The following is a 20,761-nucleotide window of genomic DNA, read 5'->3' as shown; positions in this document are numbered from 1 at the left end:
AAATCTTAGTTTTGGCCTCTTATGTGTAAAAGGTTACCGACCCCTGATACCTCGGTTAATCCTGGCCCGTTTTTACCTCAAATTGTCCGAATTAGGCGAAAGATCCGTAATAACTGAATCCGGTTTACCCAAGGTTTATTGTAACTGGTAAACCATAATCGGGGTAATTTAAACATGCTACTCTAAAATAGAGGCTAAAGTTTAATTTCGAAAAAATAAAAGCACTGCCATCAACCGAACCCATAACCTTGCGATTTAGGCTGATCACTCCGGCGACGAAACATTATTTGTGAGGCCGGGTGTGGCAAAAAAACACATAAGTTTACAAACTGAAGTAAACGCGAATTTGTTGATCAAGTCAAAAAATTCGAGGTTTGACATTTTGGGCTAATATTTTTAAGTGGGATAACATGGGGTACCAAATGGTGTAGTAAGGGTCGGGCTCAGGATTCAGGCTTACATTTCTTAATAATGGGCTTCATTCGGGCCTGGCTTTTACATCACTAAAAAAATGATTAGAAGTATTTACCCAAATCAAACTATGTATGTGCTGAGAACGAAAAATCCTTACCAAGAATGAAGTGTAATAATATTTTGTTAACAATTACAGTCTGGATAGCCATATGTGTTTTATCAAATTTTTTTTTTTTTGTGGCATTTTGAATTTACAACAAAAATGCAATATATGTTACAATCGTCACTCACCTTTTAATCTCAGTGATTCGCAGGGTGCCATGATAAGTTTTCTGCTGCCAAATTACTGTGTTGCTTAGAAATGAACATCCTCTACCAAGCTCTCAGTGGACTGCAAAAAAGTTAAACAACACATAAAAGCATAACTGCCATTTTTAAAGAGTATTCATTTTTTGTTTCAAAAAGGTGGCCATAAAGCCCCTCTTTGGAAAACAATGCAAAATAGATTGATGTTTAGAGGTTTTTATGTTGCTTATGTTCCTTGTAAAACTTTCCTGTGTTATACACAATGCAAGCTTACCGGTTTACACTATGCAAGTTGTGATGTACGTGTGCTGGTGACACAAACTTAGATCCAAGACCTTCTTGCCTGCCCAAGTAAAAATCAAAGATTCTTTATTACAGCTTACATTAACAGGCAGGATGGTTTTTGACATTCACTGTTTATAAGAATAATACCTGAGAATGGAAATATTTTTCAAGTAACAAATCTATCAATATATAAATATGAATATATGTATATTTAGTTTCTACTTATGTCACTTTTTTAATTATTTTGATTATCACCTAAAATTTTAAAATAACTACCTTATATTTTTAATCAAGGTTTTCTTTTTTAATGCAACAAAAAACACAAACTAACTATTTGGTCAGAAATTTCTGTACCGAACATGCTTTATTTCTCATTTTGAAACACAAATTGCTTCATGCTTGATATCACAGACAAATATCAATATCACAGGGTTCATTAACCAAGCCGAAACTCTACCTGCTGTAATAAAAAGTTGATATTCACGACCTTGTAACGAGATAGTTGACACAAAACTGGTTGTTTCCTATTGGGCACGAACATATTTTATGACCAAACAACAAAGTCTTTTGGATAATAAAGTGTACGTTAGCATATCCAACTTACACTACCTGTTTCAGATTATAGTTGTTGTTTTTCAGGGGTGGTTACATATACATATGTATAACTTCTATAAATATTCAAATGTTATACAAAGTATATTCCGGCTACATACCACATGTCATAATTTTTTAGCGCAATTTCTCATAATCTTCTTGATGTGCTCCAAATTATCCCACTCCTTTAGCAACTCCACTCTTTTCTGCAGGTAAGTTCGCCAGCTAGTGATAACAAGCAAACATTCCATAACCATTTACACAATTAAAACCAATTGCATTCAACCAAAGCAAAAATACCAGTTGTGACCAGCATGCAATTTGATCCTCTTTTACCATGGTAAACCTGCACCATCATACGGTATGTTTTAAAACAGGGGTCTCCAACACGCGGCCCGCGGGCCACATGTGGCCCGCCAGGCAATTTTCCGTGGCCCGCGGCGTTACCAGCAAATCAAAAAATAAATTTATATCTTGTTACATTTAAAGAATGTGTTAGTTTTATTCACCCTTCAAGTATTTCACAATTCAAAATCATATGTCACTAAGTTAAAAATACCAAATTTAACGTTTGTGATACATTATTATTATTGTGATGTAATAATGCAACCTTATTCTGATCATCAAAGTGTGAAGTTAAAATCCGTTAAGTTTTTTGTGTCCACTATTTTTGTTTAGCTCAGGGATAAGGAACTTTTAAGTTCATGAAGGCCAAACAACACTTTGTTGACACTTATTTTGGCCGCATTGACTTTTTCAGATGCCTATGGCCAGTGCAAAGTCTCCAATGGTTTCCAAACCTATTTCATTTACATAACAGACGTTTCATAATTTTCCGCGGTCCACGATGAATTCAATGCTAAAACCAATTAAACAGCTTAAGCTGCTAAAAGTAGTTTAAATTGTCATCAATACAGCTTTAGGATTTATTTTACCTAAATATTATCAAGTGGTTACGCGTATCAATGATCTGAGCGGGTTGTGACATCACAGACAAAACTAAAATAGGGAATTATGTGCAAACAATTGCTTTCTTTTTTAATTTTTATGAAATAAAAAGGTATTAATGAACACGGAAGAGGTATTAATGAACACATAAGATTGTAAAGTCATGAGCTCTTGGAGGTCAACGAAAATAACGCCGTTATCCACTAAGGGACCATGAACTAGAACATTTTGACATGTAAGACTGCATGTGGCCCGCGGCCTCTAAAAAAATTGAAAATTGGCCCGGGACAACCGTTGAGTTGGAGACCCCTGTTTTAAAACAATGCAGTACCTGCCCCTGCTGCAAGCTTTTCCAATAGTTTTATCACTAGTTTCCTAGTAAAGTTGATTTCTATTGTAACCCCTTATATAACGTTGCAAAATCATGAAAATATGCAATTTGATCCACTTTGGTCTTTGCATAAAAGCAGGAAACCCATAACAAATACTTCATAAAGCTTAGCAACATATGCTTGATTGGACTGTGTGTAAGCTTAACAGTTATATATATAATTCATAGTAGCTGCGACCAACAGCAAGATTTATGTCTCCAATCCAAAACTTTCGATTAAAAATGTTTGCTTTACCTCTGTGTATTTTCCATTGCCAAACTGTTTGATTCAGGTCATGTTCCCACTTAAATCAGTTAAGTTTGCTGTTCTTCCTGGCCATTATCCAAATCCCCTGCAAGTTATCCCATGAAAAATACACAGAAAATTTGTTAGGTTGCCTTTATTATACTATTACACCACACAAACCTTTCATTTGTGGTGCGCAGCAACATACAAAAACTTTTTACCTTTTTGGGGGCTGGCGGGGTAAATGATGGGGTTATCGAGTCAAACGAAGCAGATGGCACATCTACATAACTATATCTCTCATCTGTAAAAGTTTCATCCAAATTCATCAAATATTTCATGGCAAAAGAGGGTGGACAAACTGCAGGGTGGAAAAAGAGAAAAACAAACAAACACATGGAGCGAAATCAAAATGTGTACCCTTCAGGGAAGGGAACCCATAAAAAGCACTGATTACGAAAAGCTATAAACAAGTATACATTACTTGAAAGAATAAGAGTGTAAACTAACTTTAAATTAGTACAATGTAGTTTCAAATTGTTTACACATTAATTAAATTATAATGTGAGTGGCTCAAGCCTGACAGCCTGTCACCTTTGTATTTGTTACAGTTTGAGTCAAAAAAACTTAACAGACACACCTATCAATGCAGCAGTTATGTTCCACCACCAATTTGCTTCAGTTACAGCACGCCAGACATGTCCACATGTGTTGTAATTAAACGAAGAAAAATAGGGGTGGAATGTAGACGTACAGAACCCGAAAAGCAATCTTTGAAATACGCACGTGCTTTTTTGCAAAATGCAAACCACTGAAGCGGAACACAACAACACCAAAAAAAGGTAAAATTGTGACGTCTTCGATTTTATAAAGTTTATGCAATTTTCCAACTATACTGTTACAATTCATTCACCTAACAGCAAAAATAAAAAATGTGCGATTTGTACGGAGATTGTGGATTTAATGCCTTAGTTCAAATATATCTATGATTTTTGAATAAAACAGTCCCTTACGGTGCTTTTTTCTCTTTTAAAAATTAGTGCTCCACAAAAAAATTGTTCCATTTGTGTTCATTGATGGCATCGTCGCGCTTAATTTATTATCTCATACATGAGACAATCCGGTCTAAGTCAAGTTTAAATTTGTGCAAAAGCACTTGGATCAACGTTCAAAGGATAACAACAAAAGCATCAAGCGATCCATACACAGTACTGGGCTTGAGACGAGATGCAAACGAAACAACTGTAAAAAACGCTTACATAAAGTTGTCGAAAAAGTTTCACCCGGACAAAAACCCTGGCAATGAAGATGCTAAAGAAATGTTTCTTAAAATACAAAACAGTTACAGGGAAATCATGAAAAACATTCAACTGGAAGAACCAAAGCCAGAAGGTATATTGTTTATTATCTTTTTAGGCTACTTTTTGAAAATAATGCCTGTTCTAACCTATGTTTGTTGTTGTTATTTTTTTGTAATATCTTCTTAAATAGTTAGTAATGTTGTGTTTTACAAAGTGTTATTTGATTAGCACAACAGCCAAGGTGTTTTAACTTTTAAGTGTGACAAAACTGATTTGTGGGTCTGAATTTAGTGAATGCATGTTGTTGTTTCTTTCCACATAATTTATGTATATTTTTTGACACTGTGCATTAATATTTTAAACAGATGAATCAGATCACATGACCAAGTATTCTTTTACGGTTTCTCCACTGGGAGTTGAAAACATGCCCCCAATTCCACTCCACCACAGGGAACCAATTAAATGGATGATCTTTTTTTTCTTGGTCATCGTTTGTTATATAGCTTTAGAGCAAATACCACGAAAAGTGGTAAGAAACCTTTAAACATTTTTTATCATACTTCAAAGTTGAGCTTAGTACTATAAATAATTTGCAGCTAAGGGAATGCTTGGGAAACTAGCTTGATTCAGTATTATACCTTTAATGTGTCTGGAATGCTATGATTTATAAACAGTTTCAGTTTAACTTATTGTGAAGAATGGTAGAAAGTAGTTTATCGTGTTCCAGCAACAGCTTGTGTCTATTTAGAGCAGTGGTTCTTAATGTTATATGGATCGTGTCCCACCTGACACCTTTTTTATCGCTGCGTAGTTGGCTCAGTTAACTGACCTGAGTTGCAATTTTAGATCGGACTTAAATTATCACAAAAAGCTACTTGCGTACCACCTGAAAAGTTTTGGCGTACCACTAGTGGTACGCGTAGTTTGAGAACCACTGCTTTAGAGTAAGAAACTTAGTAACATCACATATTACAAGCAAAAATTATTCAGATTTAAAAATAAGTCGGACCTAAATATGGGACTGTGGTAGAAAAATATTATATAATAGTGCTGCTTGTTTCTTAACACTTTTGGTATTTTAAGTTTGTTGATAACACCAATCACAGTCCACTGCTTTTAGATAGTTGAGAGTTTACCAAACTAACATTTTCTCACATTTACCCTTTTAACATGAAAAAAGTGTAGTTTTGTGTTTTAATAGCCACTGTGTTACAAAACATGTACTTCACTTGTATTCTGAGATAAACACATATTTTTACCCGTTTCCTTCCCCACAAGGCCTTTCTGTAGTTTCTTATATTTCTTTCTGTCAATGACTTACAGAAATCGGAATCCAAAGAAGAAATAATAAAACAAGTCACAGAACAGTACAAGGCTGAAATTCTTGAAGAGGAGCAGGAAAAAAGAGAAGCTGCTGACATTAAGAGTGAAATGAGGAGGACTATGAGTTCATTTCAAAAATGACTTTTCATGGTGTGGGATTCTATTTAAGGCAAAAATGTCACAAATTTCAAGTTACCTACTTCTTTTATTGAATAAGCTGGGGAGTAGAACTGACAAACAAACAGGAAATGCAGTACGACCCAGTTCCATACAGAAGCAACTTATTGTTTTTCTTGTGTAGTTTTGCTTTACAACATTGACTGTTTGTTGTTTTATATTGCAAACACTACCTTAAATCCATTTTTGTTTTTTGAAAAGACAATTTTATCTTACTCTACCTGAATTGACTTAAATCCAACTTTTTAAACTGGATTTGTTTCCTAAAAACAGAGAAAAGAAAACGTAGTAAAGGTAAATTGAAATTGAATAAGTTAAAAATTTGAAGAAAAAGTTTTGAATACATTTGGATTTGTTAAAACAGACAGTAAAAACACTGCTTCAACTTGGTGGTACTAATTACATCATGTAACCACTCATTATTACCACATGGTAAGCAGTTTTAATAAACAGAAACAAAAAGCATGTAAAACTAATAATTTCCTAGACTTCCTAAAGCTCTAAATCAGGTTGGGTAATTATAAAAATACTGGAATCTTGGCTTGAATATCTTATTTGTGACAATGTTCTCACATTCCAAATAACACTTGGATATCTTATTCGTGACAATGTTCTCACATTCCAAATAACAGAGGATACTGTGTGGTATTTAGTACCATCCATCTAACTAATCACTCAGTTAGTCTGGGAATCAGAGCAGTGATGGTGTTGTGTCTAAAATCCCCTTGTCCTTAGCTAGTTCATGAACAAAAATGAAACTGTTTTGTGCAGAGCGACTATTTATTGCAAGTGTAGAAAGAGTGCAGCTTGGCTGAGCTATTTGCAATCTGGGATAATACAGACATTCTCCTGATAGAAAGCAGGTAAGACTCTCCACATACAGACAAAAATGGTGAATAGAGGTATTTACACACATGGCACTAAAAACACTAGTACATGGTCAAGCAGTTTTCAAAAAGTCTTTAACTAAAGAAAATTTAATTGGGGATTGGCATTGTAATGGTAAAGCAACAGTTCTCAACAATTCTAAGAATACAAAGCAAAAGCGCAGCGTTTAAACTAGCGATGTACCGAATATTCGGTTTGCCGAATTTATTCGGCCGAATCGGCCATTTTCGCAAAGATTCGGTTTCGGCCGAATAACTTGTTGCGATTCGGGAATCTTTTACGAACACACATTCAAAGCGTTAAACGTGCTTTTTCTACTTAGTAAGGTACCACACAATCTTTCAAAAACACCACAAACAAAATCGCGTAAAGTTTTCAATTTTTTAACACATTATTGTTTTTCCTACTGTAAACAAAATAACAGTAATTCATTGGCAGATTGGCAATCATGCTTAAGGCAATTTTAAACCCCTCAAAACTGAAATGAGGACGAAACACAACCATTCTGCACTCATTGCCTGGTATATAAACTTATGTTTTCATGTCAAACGCGTACCGTACGACTGCGCGTGACGTCATGAATGATTCGGTTGATTCGACCGAATTTATTTGGCAAAACCGCCGAATATTTGGTTTCGGCCGAATCGAAATTTGGCGGATTCAGTACATCACTAGTTTAAACCCGAAATGACCCACAATCTAAAACACAGATTGGTTGACTGTTCATTACAAAAAGTCCCATAGATTGCTAAAAAACCACCCCTTTTGAATTTGACTGGTTTCCATTATTGTTTTTATGGCAGTAAGTTCATAACGACACCTAATAAAAAGTTTATGTGCAGTACATAAAAATGGTTTTTCATTACATGTGACTAATCGGTACATTCACTAATGGTGTAGCACTAAAAATGCAAAAGTACCAACTACTATGTTCATTTTGAGTCAACACAGTCACAACAGGAAAAAAGTTACCCATATGATACTAAAGAAAAAAACATTGCAAGTTGTAGCAAAATATAGTTACTAAAAACTGGAAAACATTGTTGAATAAAAGCAAGGAATGAATTAGAAAAGTTGATGGTATGCTGCTGGATAAAATGATAATACCTAAAAGTTTTCTATTTTTTAAATGCACCATTATTTTCCAATATTTCTTGTAAATGTAAACCATCTCGAATACTTTTTTTTATTGCCTCAACATTTGTCGTGTCTTCCGAGCCTTGCAGCTGCAATTCTCTGTAATCAAAAAAAGTTTACAAGAGTTAAACATTTTCCTGTTCCCTTTGGGGCCATCATTGCAAACCCTTGGGTAAAACAAAGAATATTCATTTTTGGCTGAAAATACATTTCATTATTTTTTTCCATTCTGTGTCAATATTCAATGTTCTTAAAAGATCATAGAGTAAGAAACTACTGATACTGACCAATTAAGTTAAGAACAGATTGATTTTACTAAGTGTTTAAATGCCAAAAAGTTTTTCTGCTTTAAAATTGGAAATAAGCTTGTTTGGACCCATGAAGCATGTGTGAGCAACTCATACCTTGTTCGGACACATGATGCCTCAACTGCATCAATAAGCAAACTTCGGAAACCTCCTTTTTCTAAGTGATGTAAAGCATATATGGTAGCGCCCTCCGGTGAACAAATGGCATCTTTAAGCTCTCCTGGATGTTTTCCCGTTTCAAGTAGCATACGTCCAGCACCCTAAACAAAAAATCAGTTTGGTTTGAAAAAACAAACAAACAAGCATTCACCTATTTACGTACAATCAAGGATTGAGCTCCAAGTCGCATAGCCAATCCTCTTGGCAAGCCCATCTTCACAGCCCCATCCGACAATGCTTCAATAGCTTCAAAAGCCTGCAAGAAAAAAATTAATGCAACTGCTGTCTTTCAGTAACACTAGTAAGTAAATAACACCTCATATTCTCTTATGTAACAATAAAGTTTGAATGTTAAACAGACAAAAAATAGTGATGCTTTTTATTTTCAGTCGTAAAGGTACCCACATAAGCTGGACCGGAGCCACTGAGTCCAGTTATTGCATCAATGTTAGCTTCCTCAACTTCTTCAACAGTTCCTACTCTGCCGAAAATCTGCTCAATCATTTCTCCATCAGAAGTTTCAGAGTTTTTTCCTATGGAAAGTAGCTTACATAGAATATCACTTAAGACTTACTTAATTTTAAGAAGGACGTATAGAAAACAAGAATACCAGATAAAAACATGTACAATGTACATAATGCCACCAAATTTTACAAACAAGTACTTTAAATTATTTACATGTTGGCAAAAAGGTGCAAAGAATATGCACTTCTACACCACAATATTTTGCAACATTGAATTTCTAGGCAGTAAACATTTCTCATTTTGAGGAAAATGCATGTCAAGAAACATTTTACTTGATATAAACTTCCCATACCAGAGGCATAGACAGTTGCTCCTTCTTTTACAGCACAGCAAGTATTTGTCATTGCCCGCATTACTCTAGCATCAGGAGGAAGTTTCTGACAATAACAAACCAGTTTCCTTGGTTAGTAGCAGCTACATGAAATGATGGCCTTTTTTGCAACATGCGTGATGTGTGTGTGCCAATGATAGCAACATTTTTACACTAAAGCAAACAATTTTGTATGTTGTACCTCTAATTATGGCATAAGTAATTGTTAAAAGTTTTGGGGAACATAGCATATCTTTTCATGATACGAATTCACTAATGCTATGAGTAAATTTTAGTCATAACAGTACATAAACCAATAAACAAAACAAAAAACATTTAATTCAAAGCACATGTTTTTGAATCAACAATATTCTGAACACAAAAAATTTCAAATAAAATGCTACATTTTAGTAACATAGTGTTAAATGTATGGTTAAAATGGGTGAACAATGCTAAACATACTAAGCTAGAGCATGATAAATGCAGTGGAAACCAATTTACTTTGTAGCATAACTTCAACCAAACACTAAAGGTAAAAAAAGATAAACACATAAAATGTTCCACAGATGGCAAAGTTATGCTAATTAGGTAAAACAATCTTTTGTATGGTAAATCTTGTGAAACACCTTTTCAATAGAAGAAATATTGACACCAGCAGCAAAAGACATGATTAGGTGATCTTTGTTGACCATTGTTGAAAGTTCATCCAACACATAGGGCATTATTTTGGGCTTCACAGCAAGTATAAGCAGTTTACTTTTCTCAACAGTTGCTTTGTTGTCAGGAGAGAATCGAACTCCCAACTCCTACAAAAACAATAATAATATTAAAATATTACCACCAAAAAATGTAAGGATATTAAAAATATTGTTGAGACATCAATTGTGCAACAAAAGTAATTTACTACCTTGTAACTTTTGCTACACTTTATAACTCAACTAAAAAAGCATTTCCAAAGTATTTGATTAAAAGTTTTTACCTTCAGGTCTTTAACAGTTGGCTTTTTTGTTTCTGGCGAACTTGCAAAAATTTGACTTGCCCGAATTGCACCTGGTGAACAAACATAAAACAAATATGCAGGAGGTAAAAATATAAGTACTTACAGACATATTACTATTAATAGTTTCCTGCAGAAGTTTAACACATTAAACGAAAAGCACACCAACTGTCATTATAATATTACAGGTTAACAGTTCAATCTGCAATTGCTGCCAAATTTTTCATATTTTACTAACACATTTATGGCAGGCCACAAAATAAAATGCACATACCTGAACGTACAAGTCCCTGTGACATGTACAGGGCCAAATTGCCCGCACCAATAAATCCCACGTTCATGTCTATTGCTTTTAAAAGTATAGAAAAGCCGGAACTGGCACTCATCTCATGCAAAGACACTAATTTCAAGTCAACAACGCACAACAACAATCACGAAATTACCAACAGGAGAAGGTAAAAAGGTGCTTTGTTATCTACGAAAATGCACCTCGGTGGAAAAAGTGCCACATGTTTTCGAAAAGCCGCAAGCCAAGTTCACTGAAGCATGAAAACAGCTGATTATTTGTTGCATCATAAAGCTAACTTTTGTGGCTGGATTTTTATATCATTGGTGTTTTTTATGAGTTAAATTTTTCTGAAATCTATTCGGTAAGATCCAGATCCAATAAAATAACTATTTTGGTGATCTTTTGCCAAACTTTGCTGTCTTCTGCAAAGTTGTCTATCGCTGTAGCTATTTTCACCATCTTCTGGCAAACATTACATCTAAATTGGTTCATTATGGCAAGATGGATTCGACGTAAATGTTTTCACCATCTTTGTACCATAGTACGCAATTTCTGCAAAATTGTCTAGCTCTTGCCTTCTATTGTTTCAAGATTTGGTCTAAAAATTGGCAAAGAGATTAATTGAACCCAACCAACGGTTAAAAAATAATAAACAAAACACAGCTGCGCATAACGTTAACTTTAGTACAGCGGTTCCCAACCGGGAAGGAATTTTATGAGTTCAGGGGAGGAATTAAAAAAAAACTGTAAAAAAATACATTGAAAATGTTACAGAATATTTTTGTACATACATTAGGGATGCCCATTATAATTTGGATCCGGTTTACATTTGGAAACGGTTGTAAATGATTCTAAAATAGACATCCCTAATTATAAGGTCTATTTCAAATAGCTATAATTTTTTATGTTATATTTGTTTTTCGTCTTATGGGGAGGAATAAATAGTTCGAAAATGGGCAAAGGGAGGAATGTAACAAAAAAGGTTGGGAACCACTGCTAACGATTAGAAGGCTAAAGACTTTAAATATATGAAGTTGAATCGTCAGAGCCAACAATTAGAAATCTTTCAAAACGATGGACAAAATGTCCGTTTATTTTGTTGCCGGACATGAAAAAAATATAACACCGGTTAGCAACGCGCACAAAAGAAAAAGAAAACAAAAAGCAAAAAAATTATTGAAGAGCGTACACTTTAAGGGTGGACTGTGAAAGCATTGCAAGCATTGGGTTGCGGGAAGGCATGTGTACTGGTACGACATCCAGCGGGGGACCATCGTCACTGGAGAGGGATTGTACAAGGCCACATTTACTTGCGTTGTAAACCTGATGAAGAAAATTTGTCAGCAAAAAAAGTACATTAAAAACAGAAATTGAAGTATTTTCATAAATTTACGTTTCTATTTCTGGCGATAAACATAAATTCGCAACTGGGATCAGCCCTATTTCAGGCGCTGTAATAATAAACCATAAGTTTTCAAATGAAATTCTCGATGCTGTAACGCAGTGGTCGGCAATCGCCGGTCCGCGGTCCGGTTCGTTACCGGGTCGTATAATTTTTTAGGTTAAAAGGTTCAAAAACGGTCCGCAGTGCAAAACAGGTTGCCGACCCCTTCTGTAACGCAATTTTTTCTGACGTTTGCAGCGTTGCAACCACATTACCTTCAAAGGCCTTAGATCTCGCGCCTATTTTGGTACATAAAAGAAGCGAAATAATACACCGATCTGCTCTAATGAACAATTTCATTACCATGTGTCGCTTGGTTTAACGCTTTGGACGGAAATTCGCACATTTTAGAGCAGACTCAGGCCTATGAGAGCTCACCTGCTACTTAAGAACTGCTTGTTACCAAGTTTGTTTATCAACTTACATGTAGCTGACGTTTCACTTCGTCGCCAACACAAGCGATTAGTTGGGGGTCTGACGTTGCACTGTCGTCTTTCGGTAAGCAAAACAGTGCATTACGGGTCAACATGCTGTGCCGGGTGCCACCAGTAAAATTGGTAATGACATTACATGTGACATCAGATCCACTTGAAGTTTGCAGCTCAGACAGAATGTGCGTTGTCTTTGGATGATTTCGGCCTGTTCAAAACAACAAATGCGAGATGGAACACATACCAAATTTTAGACCTGTGGTTTTGTTTTTACCAACCCCTGAGAAAAACTAAACATATTTGTGTTTTAAAACAAACCCAGACAAAAACGATGTTTAGTTAAGTTTAAGTCATTGTATCTCTCCTAAACTATTGCACATTTTTCTTAGGCGAAGTGAGTGACCAAGACATGGTAAAATTTGCAACATGGTGTTAAACCTGTACCTGCATGATTTTCAGTACAACAGCGAAGCCTTTTAAAAATTATTTAACTTGGGGCCAAATTGCCCAACCACTGAGATAACACTTAATTTATTCCAAAGTAGTTGATAAATTGTCTGAAACAGGGGTCGGCAACCTTTTTTGCACTGCGGACCGGCTTGAAACAAAAATTCATATCACGGACCGGCCTTCAAAAACCACAAATTTTCTGTACTGAAAACTAATTACAGTTATTACAACATGAACCTTAAACAAGTTTTATGCGGCCAGGTAACAAACCTCTCACAGATCCGCACTGGGCCACGGCCTGGTGGTTGCCGACCCCTGATCTAAAAGCTATCTGAGATGACAATTAAAATTTGTCTAAGACATTTAGGTTTAGGACCTGTAAACTAAAACACCCCAAAAAAATTCTGGAACTGTTTTACACCATATCAGCTACAAATACGTACAAGAACTAGATGACACATCTCTACACAAAAACATCACTGACCTGGCCGATAGGTAACTAAACAATGATGTGTTTCACGACAATACTGGAGACCAGTGCAACTTCCAGGCTCCAAGGGAAGAATGGTTGGTTTGAAGTTGGATATTTCAGAGGGACCTTCAACATTTTGCCAAAACAAAGCACCTTCTAAGGTACCACTGAACAGCCCTCCTCGACAATGAAACGAGTCTGTGGCGAGTGGTGGGACATGGTACAAGGAAACAACAGGACATCTGATAAAAAGACAGTAATAGAAACACGTAAGCCTCAGTTGAACTGCATTCGGTTAGTCCAGATTTTTGCATAATTTAGACAAAACTCAAGGTACAAATGATTTGTAATGAATTACGGCTTGAACTAATCGACATCCGTTTATTCTGATCTTTGTCTAATCCAGACAAGTTTGTGTTTTTTGAATTTTATGTAAGTTGTAAACTCATGGCATTGTAATTACAGCTCAAACACTTACATAGCATTGTTGCATTACATTGCAATGTACCCTAACCATGAAAATCTCTAAACATATAATGCTGTGAAAATAAAACCTTACGTAATTATAAGCAAGTAATTATCACCACCACATTCTGCAACAAAAACTTTTTTATTACCTAGATGAGGTATTTTCTAAAGTGGAGAGGGCTTCAGAGGTATTTCTCAAGTCATACTGAATATATCCACCAGTGCTAAGTCCTGTGTAGATTAGGTTTCGATCTGTAGCATCCCAACAGCATGACCACAGAGGTCTTCTGACTTTGTATTCATGAACTTTTGTGTTTCCTACAAGACTATAAAAGACAAAATATCTAGAATTTGGTAGGATTTATATGTAATTATATACATAATAAGTAGAAAAATGCCTTCTGCCTGTCTGGCTTTTGTGGCACCTAATTGCCCGTATTTACCAGTTATGCATGAATCAGGGCAGTGCTAACACCCAATACCACTGCATTAGGCCAAAAGTCACTGGTACTACATGAAGTTTTCAGTCCATAAAATTTTAAAATATAGCTATCAACATGTTACAAAATGCATAAACAATTTTTCTTACTCTGTGATTCTTAGTGAACCATCCAATGCGGCAGAAAGTAGGAGGTTTTCAGCATGAGGACTAAACTTAAGATCCTTAATTGCCTTCTGGTGCAGCAGCGTAAAATATCCACTTTTTAAATCCATTGCACTAAGTTTTTTCACACCAAAACCTACAATACAACAATAAAAACAGAGGATGTTTATTATCACTACATTTAAATCATTACAAGAATCACATAAAAACTTAAAATTTATCAGCAAGGCCTAACATGTGAGTTGAATTAAATTAACCATTCTAAATTGCAGCATTAAAACCATCGTAAATTGGTTTGGTAGAGACAATAAGTTATAGAAATAAAAGTTTGTGGAGAGATTTTTTCAAACAGAACATTCCTGGACTATATAAGATAGCTTACCTGACATAAAGTTTGCATGAGGACTTGGTTGGGATATTGCAAAGTTCATTCCCTTCTGGTCAAAGTCCATAATTCTACAACCACCACCAGAATGAATGACAATACTTTTGACACAATTGTACAGCTTCTTCATAGATCCAGATGCCTCAGCTGAAGAGGAATTGCCAAACTTTTTGTCACTTCTATCCTCAGCAACAGTGGTCATGTTCTAAAACGATTTTTTTTAAAAAGCTGTTGTCATCCAAGTTTTTGGCAATAGCATTCCCTAAACATGTGAAAACATGAAGCATGCTTACCTTCATTTGTGACTTTAGTCGGTTGCATTCTTCCATTGCCATTGTGTACTGCAAGCGAACTTTTGCGAGTTCCAGCTCTCTGTCTCTTCGCTCAGTTTTAGCTTTATCAGCAGCTCTACACAATAAAAAGGTATTTAACAGTTACATGGAAATACTTACAATCTTTTAGTTTACAAAAGTGTTGCACAAAACCATTACTTCTCAACAAAGTCAATTGATTAAAGTTCATAAAAATCATTAGGTCATTTGTCCTGAAAATAAAGCTTCTTTTCTCCCAAGGGTGAAATATGCGCTACTCCAGCTTACAGATACTGATGAGGCAAAATATATATTATTCTCAAAATATTAGGGACAAATGACTTTTACATGAACTTTGATCAGTAGACTTGTAGGTTCATCATATTATAGATTATAAGCTTTATCCCCAAGCAACAAGCTGGGAAGGACTAATTTTAATTGAACAGTTTCCTTCAATGCCTTTAGATATGTACACTGTTTACTTTATTGCTTGTTCCAAATCACTGGTGTCAATTGCCTTTAGCTTCTTTGCATAGATTACTCGAACATCCAGTCTTTTTGCCTTCGCATTGCATTGAGGACATTTTTGATGGCAGTCCTTTAGCCATCTTTCCACACATCTTTGTCCAAACAAATGCCCACATCTAAACAAAAATACATGAGACAAAACAAGTAGGCAAAACAATTGACAGGATTATTTCTGCACTGATAGGATAAACAATTTTTGTTTTTTATACTTTTCTTTTAACTAAAAAAGTTGCAGCCCATGTCTTGTCACCAGCTGTACTAATAAGACCTCAAAAGTCAAAACACTGTGCCGTGCATACAGCTTACATATTATTTATTGCCTTTATGTTTTATAAACAAAGTTACTTTAGTGACACCAGGCGGTGTTTTCCACTGGTGGTCCATGGTTCAAAGCAAATTGGGCATGTCATGCCTTCATCTTCATCACTTGAAATGTCTGTTGCAGTTTTCTTTGAGCTCTTTTTTGGACTTGGTGATGAAGAAAGTTTCCGTTTGGCCTTAGTTGGTCTGATACCAGAGCGTATTTCTTGAAAGTCATCCTGTGTACCAGGCATAGGTGAAATTAACAATGGTGGGGCTACTGAAGAAGATGCAACATCTTCAACATGTGTTGTGGCATTTGAATCGCTTTCAGAGTTCGGAACTGGAGAAGCTGCTAAACTTGATGCAAGGGAACCATTACTAGTGGTACTGGATGCAGACTCAGACCCATCAACAACTTGCGGCTGGCTGTTTCGAACCAGCTGCAAATGTGACCGTATTTGTGATAACCGGCTCATCATTTCATCATTTTGTGCATGTGTACGGTGAAGTACTGGTGACCGATCAGGCACAGCTTCTGCAACTTCTAAGAGTGTTGATACAGCTGTGGAGTCATTAGATGACTCATCAGTGGTTACTGCTTGACCAGCATTAAAATTCCGGCTTCTTATCGAAAAGTCAGCAGTCCTAGCAGCATGGTCAGCAAAACTGATCTGAAATCCTGGTTCATCCTCATCAGAAGAGCGACTTAAAACATATTCCAGTCTATGGCCAGGTGCTACAGTGGAACCAAAGTCCGGTGCAGTGGATGGAAACAAAATATCATCTGGATCGAGATCAGATTCAGACATTTTTCAATTACATCAGGTGAAGGATTCCAGATTTGCATTCCTTTTGTTTATAAACCATTGAAATCTAAAAAAAAAAAACATTGAAAAAAAAATCTACAGCTGTCCTGTTTGTTTACAAAACTGCTGTAAATACCAGTAGTTACCAATAAAACCAAGGTCAGATGCACTTTCTTGACCACATGCAATAGCTTCCTGGACCTATGAGGTATATCAACAATCTCTACATAAGGAATAATGTCATATGTGTGAAGTTTAGGCTTGCTACAATAAACATTTTGCAAAGTGGCTTTTTGGTATTCCGTGCTTAATTAATTATGCGACGTCATATGTATGTGGTGGTTATGACGTAGTTTTCATTATATGTGAAGATTGTTAATGTGGTGTGCTCAGTGCATGCGACGAGAGAGATTTAAGACTTTGAAGACAGTGGAGTTTGCAACTCTGTGCTGTCACTGCTGTGCACATTCAATCAACGGCTCGTCAACCAAAAAGCAGCGTGCTACATACGGTATTTTTTTGAAAACAAGTTTCCTCACATGTATTTTTTTCACACACACAGTATTGCTCCGTAACTGAACTAAATCTGTCAAGTGTCAACAATTCATCGAACTTTGCAGTTTGCACAAAATGACACAAACGTCAATCTTCCCGCGACTCAAAACACACTTTCACGAATCCCAGAAAGGCTCGCGGAAAAAACACGTTCTGTCTGAGGGCATGTTAATGTGTCGCAAAATGATAAAAAAACTTTACCCGATATCGATTTTCGGAGTTCCGCCGTTGTTGACTTACAATTTGTTTAAGCTTTAACATCTATGGTCCACTGAGAGGTACAAAAACATGTAATTTTGACAAATTTAAGGGTTTCTTTTTAATACAACACGTTACGTTGCGAGGAGCATTCATAAAGTTCTACGTTTTGTACTCACCAGCCAACACCTCCCCTAAACAGGCTATCCATTCGTAGGTTTTGTTTATTGAAAAAGATCGAAAATCGTGATAAAACAAGTGTAACCAACGACAAATGATTGTTTGCATTTGTTTTAGTAGTATTGAAATTTATGATTGAGTTAAGTTTATTTCGCTTGGCAAAAGAAAACATAGCAACACAATACACTAAAACAATGCATTTGATACAAATATGGAGACGAACTTATTGGACAATATCGCACATCAGTGTCATGTTTTCCATCTCTTATTACCCCAGCAGCTTCCTTTTTTGTTAGTTTTTTTATGATTTGTTATTTATTTTCTCATCAAAATATTTCCTTTGGGGGTTCATTTCCAAACAAATGAGACCAAGATTTTGGGTAATTCCAGGAGTTCTAAACAAGTAAAATTGTTTACATCATTATAATCAAATCAGCACTGGATTTTACATAAGAAGTGGCCTGGTATAGGTACAACTTAACCTATAGCCAGTGGTGGGATTCAGCCGGTTCGCACCGGTTCTGTAGAACTGTCCCACAAAATTTTATGAGATTAGCGAACCGATTAGCATTACTGGTTACTGTCAGTAGACTTTTAGCAACAGAACCGGCTGAAAAATATAACTTTTGTGATAGAACCGGCTGACAAAAAATTTGAATCCCACCACTGCCTATAGCCCCAATAGAAGAATAAGTAATTTGCAGACAAACATATAAGGGTATCGACATTTTCCTTGTCTGATTATATGTGCAGCTTATAATACCAAATACACATTACACAAGCCTTAAACTTGGGTAAAAAAGTGAACTAATAAATTTGTGATGCACCAAAGTGGAAACATTTAGCCAAATATACTCTTTGCCAAAGCTTTAGTTTTGTACCAAAATTTTGCAATATTTTGGCAGACTTAGTTTAGACAATCATTCTCTACTTGCAATCTATAGCAATTTGGGAGATTAAAATCCTTGCTGACGTATATAAGGAACATAAGTCAACAATCTTTACAACATAATCTTACCAATTTGGATGAGAAACTCTTCCACTGGTTTAGTCTTTGTGTGAGAGTTACTGCTTCTGGAATGTTGTCCCCTTCAGAACAAAATGTCAGCAGCACCACATTTGGAATATTTTCCTCTGAACTAAAAATGTAAAATAGTAAAACAAATCATTCTTGCTTGTGTTTTTTATACCTTTAGCAGACAATAATGTCATGACCCTTAACATGGATTTGCTCAACAAAGATAACGAGCTAACCTCAACACAAATATGGTTTGATTCATACTAGCCCATAAGTATGTTTGGAAACACCTATGTTTATATATAAAGCAGTAAAATCAATGAGTTATCAACCTGTCAATAACTACAGTCATGCCTAACATTGTAAAAGTCAGAACAGTTTGTATTTAATAGCACATTAAGTTATGTCCTAGGGCCTTGTGGGTGAAATGCTTGGTTGGCCAGAATAAAAAATTTCAGAAAAATTCAGGAGCCTATCACAAATTCAGCAGCCTATCTGTCACGTAGGAACCAATAACAGACTGTTTAAGTTTCAACTTTGTTTGCGATAAATCCAGCAAAATTTTCTTTTTTTCTTACCACATCTTGTAAAGTTGTTTGGTAAATCCTCCTCCAGGCATGAACAGCACTCTGTCTCCATGTCCAACATTTCTTTGTTCTAACTGGCTCCATCCAAACTCAACAAACTTTTCGGGATCACATGCAGAACTTTGCAAATACCGAAATGGCTGCCTAAAATACAAACTTTAAACTGTCTGCAAAACATACTTTTTGTAAGACAACCTCACCCCAGTAATTGTGAATCTGATCTTTCAAAAGCATGAAGGCTTGATAATGTAATAAGTTCTTTGAAATGCAGGGCCTTGAACCATTGGGTGAGGGCTTCACAAAAGGTCTGTCGTTTGCCCTGTAATAAGACAAAATGACTGTTCATTGCAAACAACAGCATTCCAATTGGGTACTTACTTTTACAAGAGGAGAACGCAGTTGAATAACAGTAATTTGTTGTGTGCTGCTGTGATACACTGAAAATACGATTGAAATATTTAATTAGCACAATAAAAGGTGTGTTACACATGTTCTCCTGCTTTGCTATTCATGTTTTTGCACACACACTCTATTTTTTTAGATTTTAAAGTTAAAATTATTATTACACACTCAATATTAGTTATGGCAAGCATTTACCAAAAAGTTGAAAATATAGTAAGGTTTATTGTAAACATATCAAATTAGACCATAACTGAACCAAAAAGTATGTTAGTAGTTACCGGTAGTACAAATAAATCTGATTTATCACATGCAGGTTAATCAAACATTCTGTTTAGTTGCATCAAAAAACTTTGGCAAATTGGTTATGCAATGTACTCATCTGTACTGTACTATTACTGTTGCAAGTTTTTTTTTATTAACTTGTTTTCATTTCAATCTGTTTTTGCTGTATAAGTCAACCACCTTGCTTTAAAGGAGTGACATACCTTCTGTGCTGAGACTGAGAGAATTTTCATTTTTATTTGAAGTGTAAAAAGGATTGTTGGCAACAAGAGGAAGAAAGAGCTCCACACAAAAATATCCAATCTTTTGGAGATTCAAATTATGAATGAGAAGATCACATGCTAGTTGACCAACATTTCCCACAGATATTGCTGGCTGTAAAGAAAATGCATTGTAAAAAGTTTGCAAAACAATGGGGTACATATTACAACATCATGATGCCTAATACACAGTTTAACCAATACAAGTCACAGCTCGCAACCACTTAATCATTTAAATTGTTTCATTAGGATGTAAAACTTGGAAACAATTTTGTTCTGCTTCAATATTGGTTTCATTATTTTACAATTTTGATTAACTTTTGGCTGAGTATGGATGGTTTTTACTTCTTCTATTTATATGTAAGGGAATTACTTTGTGCTTTGTGTCTTTAAGTAAGGCAAAAGTGACCTACCACAACTAGAGTGCTGTTTGTAAAATCCCAGGTTTCATCCGAAAAACATGGAACAAACATTGCTTTGCACAATCAAATAAATTACC

General features: G+C 35.5%; 5 protein-coding genes across 11 annotated transcripts in view; 1 reads left to right on the top strand and 4 right to left on the bottom strand.

Moving 5' to 3' along the window:
* The window catches only part of LOC145216134 (titin-like), a 52,654-nt gene extending 48,662 nt beyond the window's left edge, over nt 1-3,992 (bottom strand). For 2 of the 6 annotated variants that reach the window (XM_080084476.1, XM_080084478.1), the window contains exons 1-6: nt 3,805-3,992; nt 3,386-3,525; nt 3,174-3,270; nt 1,719-1,824; nt 995-1,063; nt 706-805 (exon numbers count right to left, since the gene is read on the bottom strand). The gene's annotated coding sequence lies outside the window, so the exon portion shown is untranslated. Of the gene's footprint in view, nt 1-705; nt 806-994; nt 1,064-1,718; nt 1,825-3,173; nt 3,271-3,344; nt 3,526-3,804 lie in introns of those variants that run through there. The other 4 variants (XM_080084477.1, XM_080084482.1, XM_080084479.1 and 1 more) reach the window with 4 other exon arrangements.
* Nucleotides 3,993-4,179: 187 nt separating this feature from the next.
* On the top strand, nt 4,180-6,185 carry LOC145216992 (uncharacterized). The gene is made up of 3 exons (XM_080084540.1): nt 4,180-4,556; nt 4,831-4,994; nt 5,789-6,185. The coding sequence occupies exons 1-3, from the start codon at nt 4,241-4,243 to the stop codon at nt 5,927-5,929; spliced, it is 621 nt and encodes a 206-aa protein (XP_079940666.1). The 5' UTR covers nt 4,180-4,240; the 3' UTR covers nt 5,930-6,185.
* Nucleotides 6,186-6,726: 541 nt separating this feature from the next.
* Nucleotides 6,727-10,833, bottom strand: LOC145216960 (pyrroline-5-carboxylate reductase 1, mitochondrial-like). The gene is made up of 8 exons (XM_080084538.1): nt 10,564-10,833; nt 10,272-10,342; nt 9,919-10,098; nt 9,275-9,359; nt 8,863-8,990; nt 8,621-8,713; nt 8,395-8,558; nt 6,727-8,089 (listed from the first exon to the last, which is right to left on the bottom strand). Exons 1-8 carry the CDS (start codon nt 10,673-10,675, stop codon nt 7,972-7,974), a joined length of 951 nt encoding a protein of 316 aa, XP_079940664.1. The 5' UTR covers nt 10,676-10,833; the 3' UTR covers nt 6,727-7,971.
* Nucleotides 10,834-11,642: 809 nt separating this feature from the next.
* LOC145216933 (E3 ubiquitin-protein ligase rfwd3.S-like) lies at nt 11,643-17,395 on the bottom strand. Of its 2 annotated transcripts, XM_080084536.1 has the most exons (11): nt 17,320-17,395; nt 16,927-17,003; nt 16,017-16,847; nt 15,626-15,787; nt 15,126-15,240; nt 14,830-15,037; nt 14,433-14,583; nt 13,993-14,169; nt 13,388-13,617; nt 12,447-12,661; nt 11,643-11,901 (listed from the first exon to the last, which is right to left on the bottom strand). In XM_080084536.1, exons 3-11 carry the CDS (start codon nt 16,781-16,783, stop codon nt 11,752-11,754), a joined length of 2,175 nt encoding a protein of 724 aa, XP_079940662.1. In that variant the 5' UTR covers nt 16,784-16,847; nt 16,927-17,003; nt 17,320-17,395; the 3' UTR covers nt 11,643-11,751. The 2 variants fall into 2 exon arrangements, with proteins under 2 accessions (XP_079940662.1, XP_079940663.1); XM_080084537.1 differs by lacking the exon at nt 17,320-17,395 and having other exon boundaries at nt 16,917-17,069.
* Nucleotides 17,396-17,739: 344 nt separating this feature from the next.
* Nucleotides 17,740-20,739, bottom strand: LOC145216976 (proteasome assembly chaperone 2-like). The gene is made up of 7 exons (XM_080084539.1): nt 20,676-20,739; nt 20,206-20,377; nt 19,697-19,755; nt 19,519-19,637; nt 19,310-19,462; nt 18,732-18,852; nt 17,740-18,108 (listed from the first exon to the last, which is right to left on the bottom strand). The coding sequence occupies exons 1-7, from the start codon at nt 20,733-20,735 to the stop codon at nt 18,040-18,042; spliced, it is 753 nt and encodes a 250-aa protein (XP_079940665.1). The 5' UTR covers nt 20,736-20,739; the 3' UTR covers nt 17,740-18,039.
* Between the last annotated feature and the right edge of the window lie 22 nt (nt 20,740-20,761).

The sequence above is a fragment of the Phallusia mammillata genome, chromosome 1 (assembly GCF_965637545.1).
Source record: "Phallusia mammillata chromosome 1, kaPhaMamm4.hap1.1, whole genome shotgun sequence".
Classification (NCBI taxonomy): Eukaryota; Metazoa; Chordata; class Ascidiacea; order Phlebobranchia; family Ascidiidae; genus Phallusia; species Phallusia mammillata.
The sequence above is the reverse complement of the archived record's forward strand: the minus strand, read 5'-3'. Positions and strand labels throughout refer to the sequence as shown.

Coding starts and splice junctions, on each gene's coding strand:
- LOC145216992 (XM_080084540.1), top strand. CDS start 4,241: ATGGCATCGTCGCGCTTAATTTATTATCTCATACATGAGACAATCCGG. Junction 4,557..4,830: donor GGAAGAACCAAAGCCAGAAG/GTATATTGTTTA, acceptor TATTTTAAACAG/ATGAATCAGATCACATGACC. Junction 4,995..5,788: donor AGCAAATACCACGAAAAGTG/GTAAGAAACCTT, acceptor AATGACTTACAG/AAATCGGAATCCAAAGAAGA.
- LOC145216933 (XM_080084536.1), bottom strand. CDS start 16,783: ATGTCTGAATCTGATCTCGATCCAGATGATATTTTGTTTCCATCCACT. Junction 13,618..13,992: donor TTAGAAAATACCTCATCTAG/GTAATAAAAAAG, acceptor TCTTTTTATCAG/ATGTCCTGTTGTTTCCTTGT. Junction 11,902..12,446: donor AAGTGAAACGTCAGCTACAT/GTAAGTTGATAA, acceptor TTTCTTCATCAG/GTTTACAACGCAAGTAAATG.
- LOC145216960 (XM_080084538.1), bottom strand. CDS start 10,675: ATGAGTGCCAGTTCCGGCTTTTCTATACTTTTAAAAGCAATAGACATG. Junction 10,099..10,271: donor CAACTGTTAAAGACCTGAAG/GTAAAAACTTTT, acceptor TTGTTTTTGTAG/GAGTTGGGAGTTCGATTCTC. Junction 9,360..9,918: donor ATATTTCTTCTATTGAAAAG/GTGTTTCACAAG, acceptor TGTTATTGTCAG/AAACTTCCTCCTGATGCTAG.
- LOC145216976 (XM_080084539.1), bottom strand. CDS start 20,735: ATGTTTGTTCCATGTTTTTCGGATGAAACCTGGGATTTTACAAACAGC. Junction 20,378..20,675: donor CAAACAGCACTCTAGTTGTG/GTAGGTCACTTT, acceptor TTTTCTTTACAG/CCAGCAATATCTGTGGGAAA. Junction 19,756..20,205: donor TCTCAGTCTCAGCACAGAAG/GTATGTCACTCC, acceptor TCGTATTTTCAG/TGTATCACAGCAGCACACAA.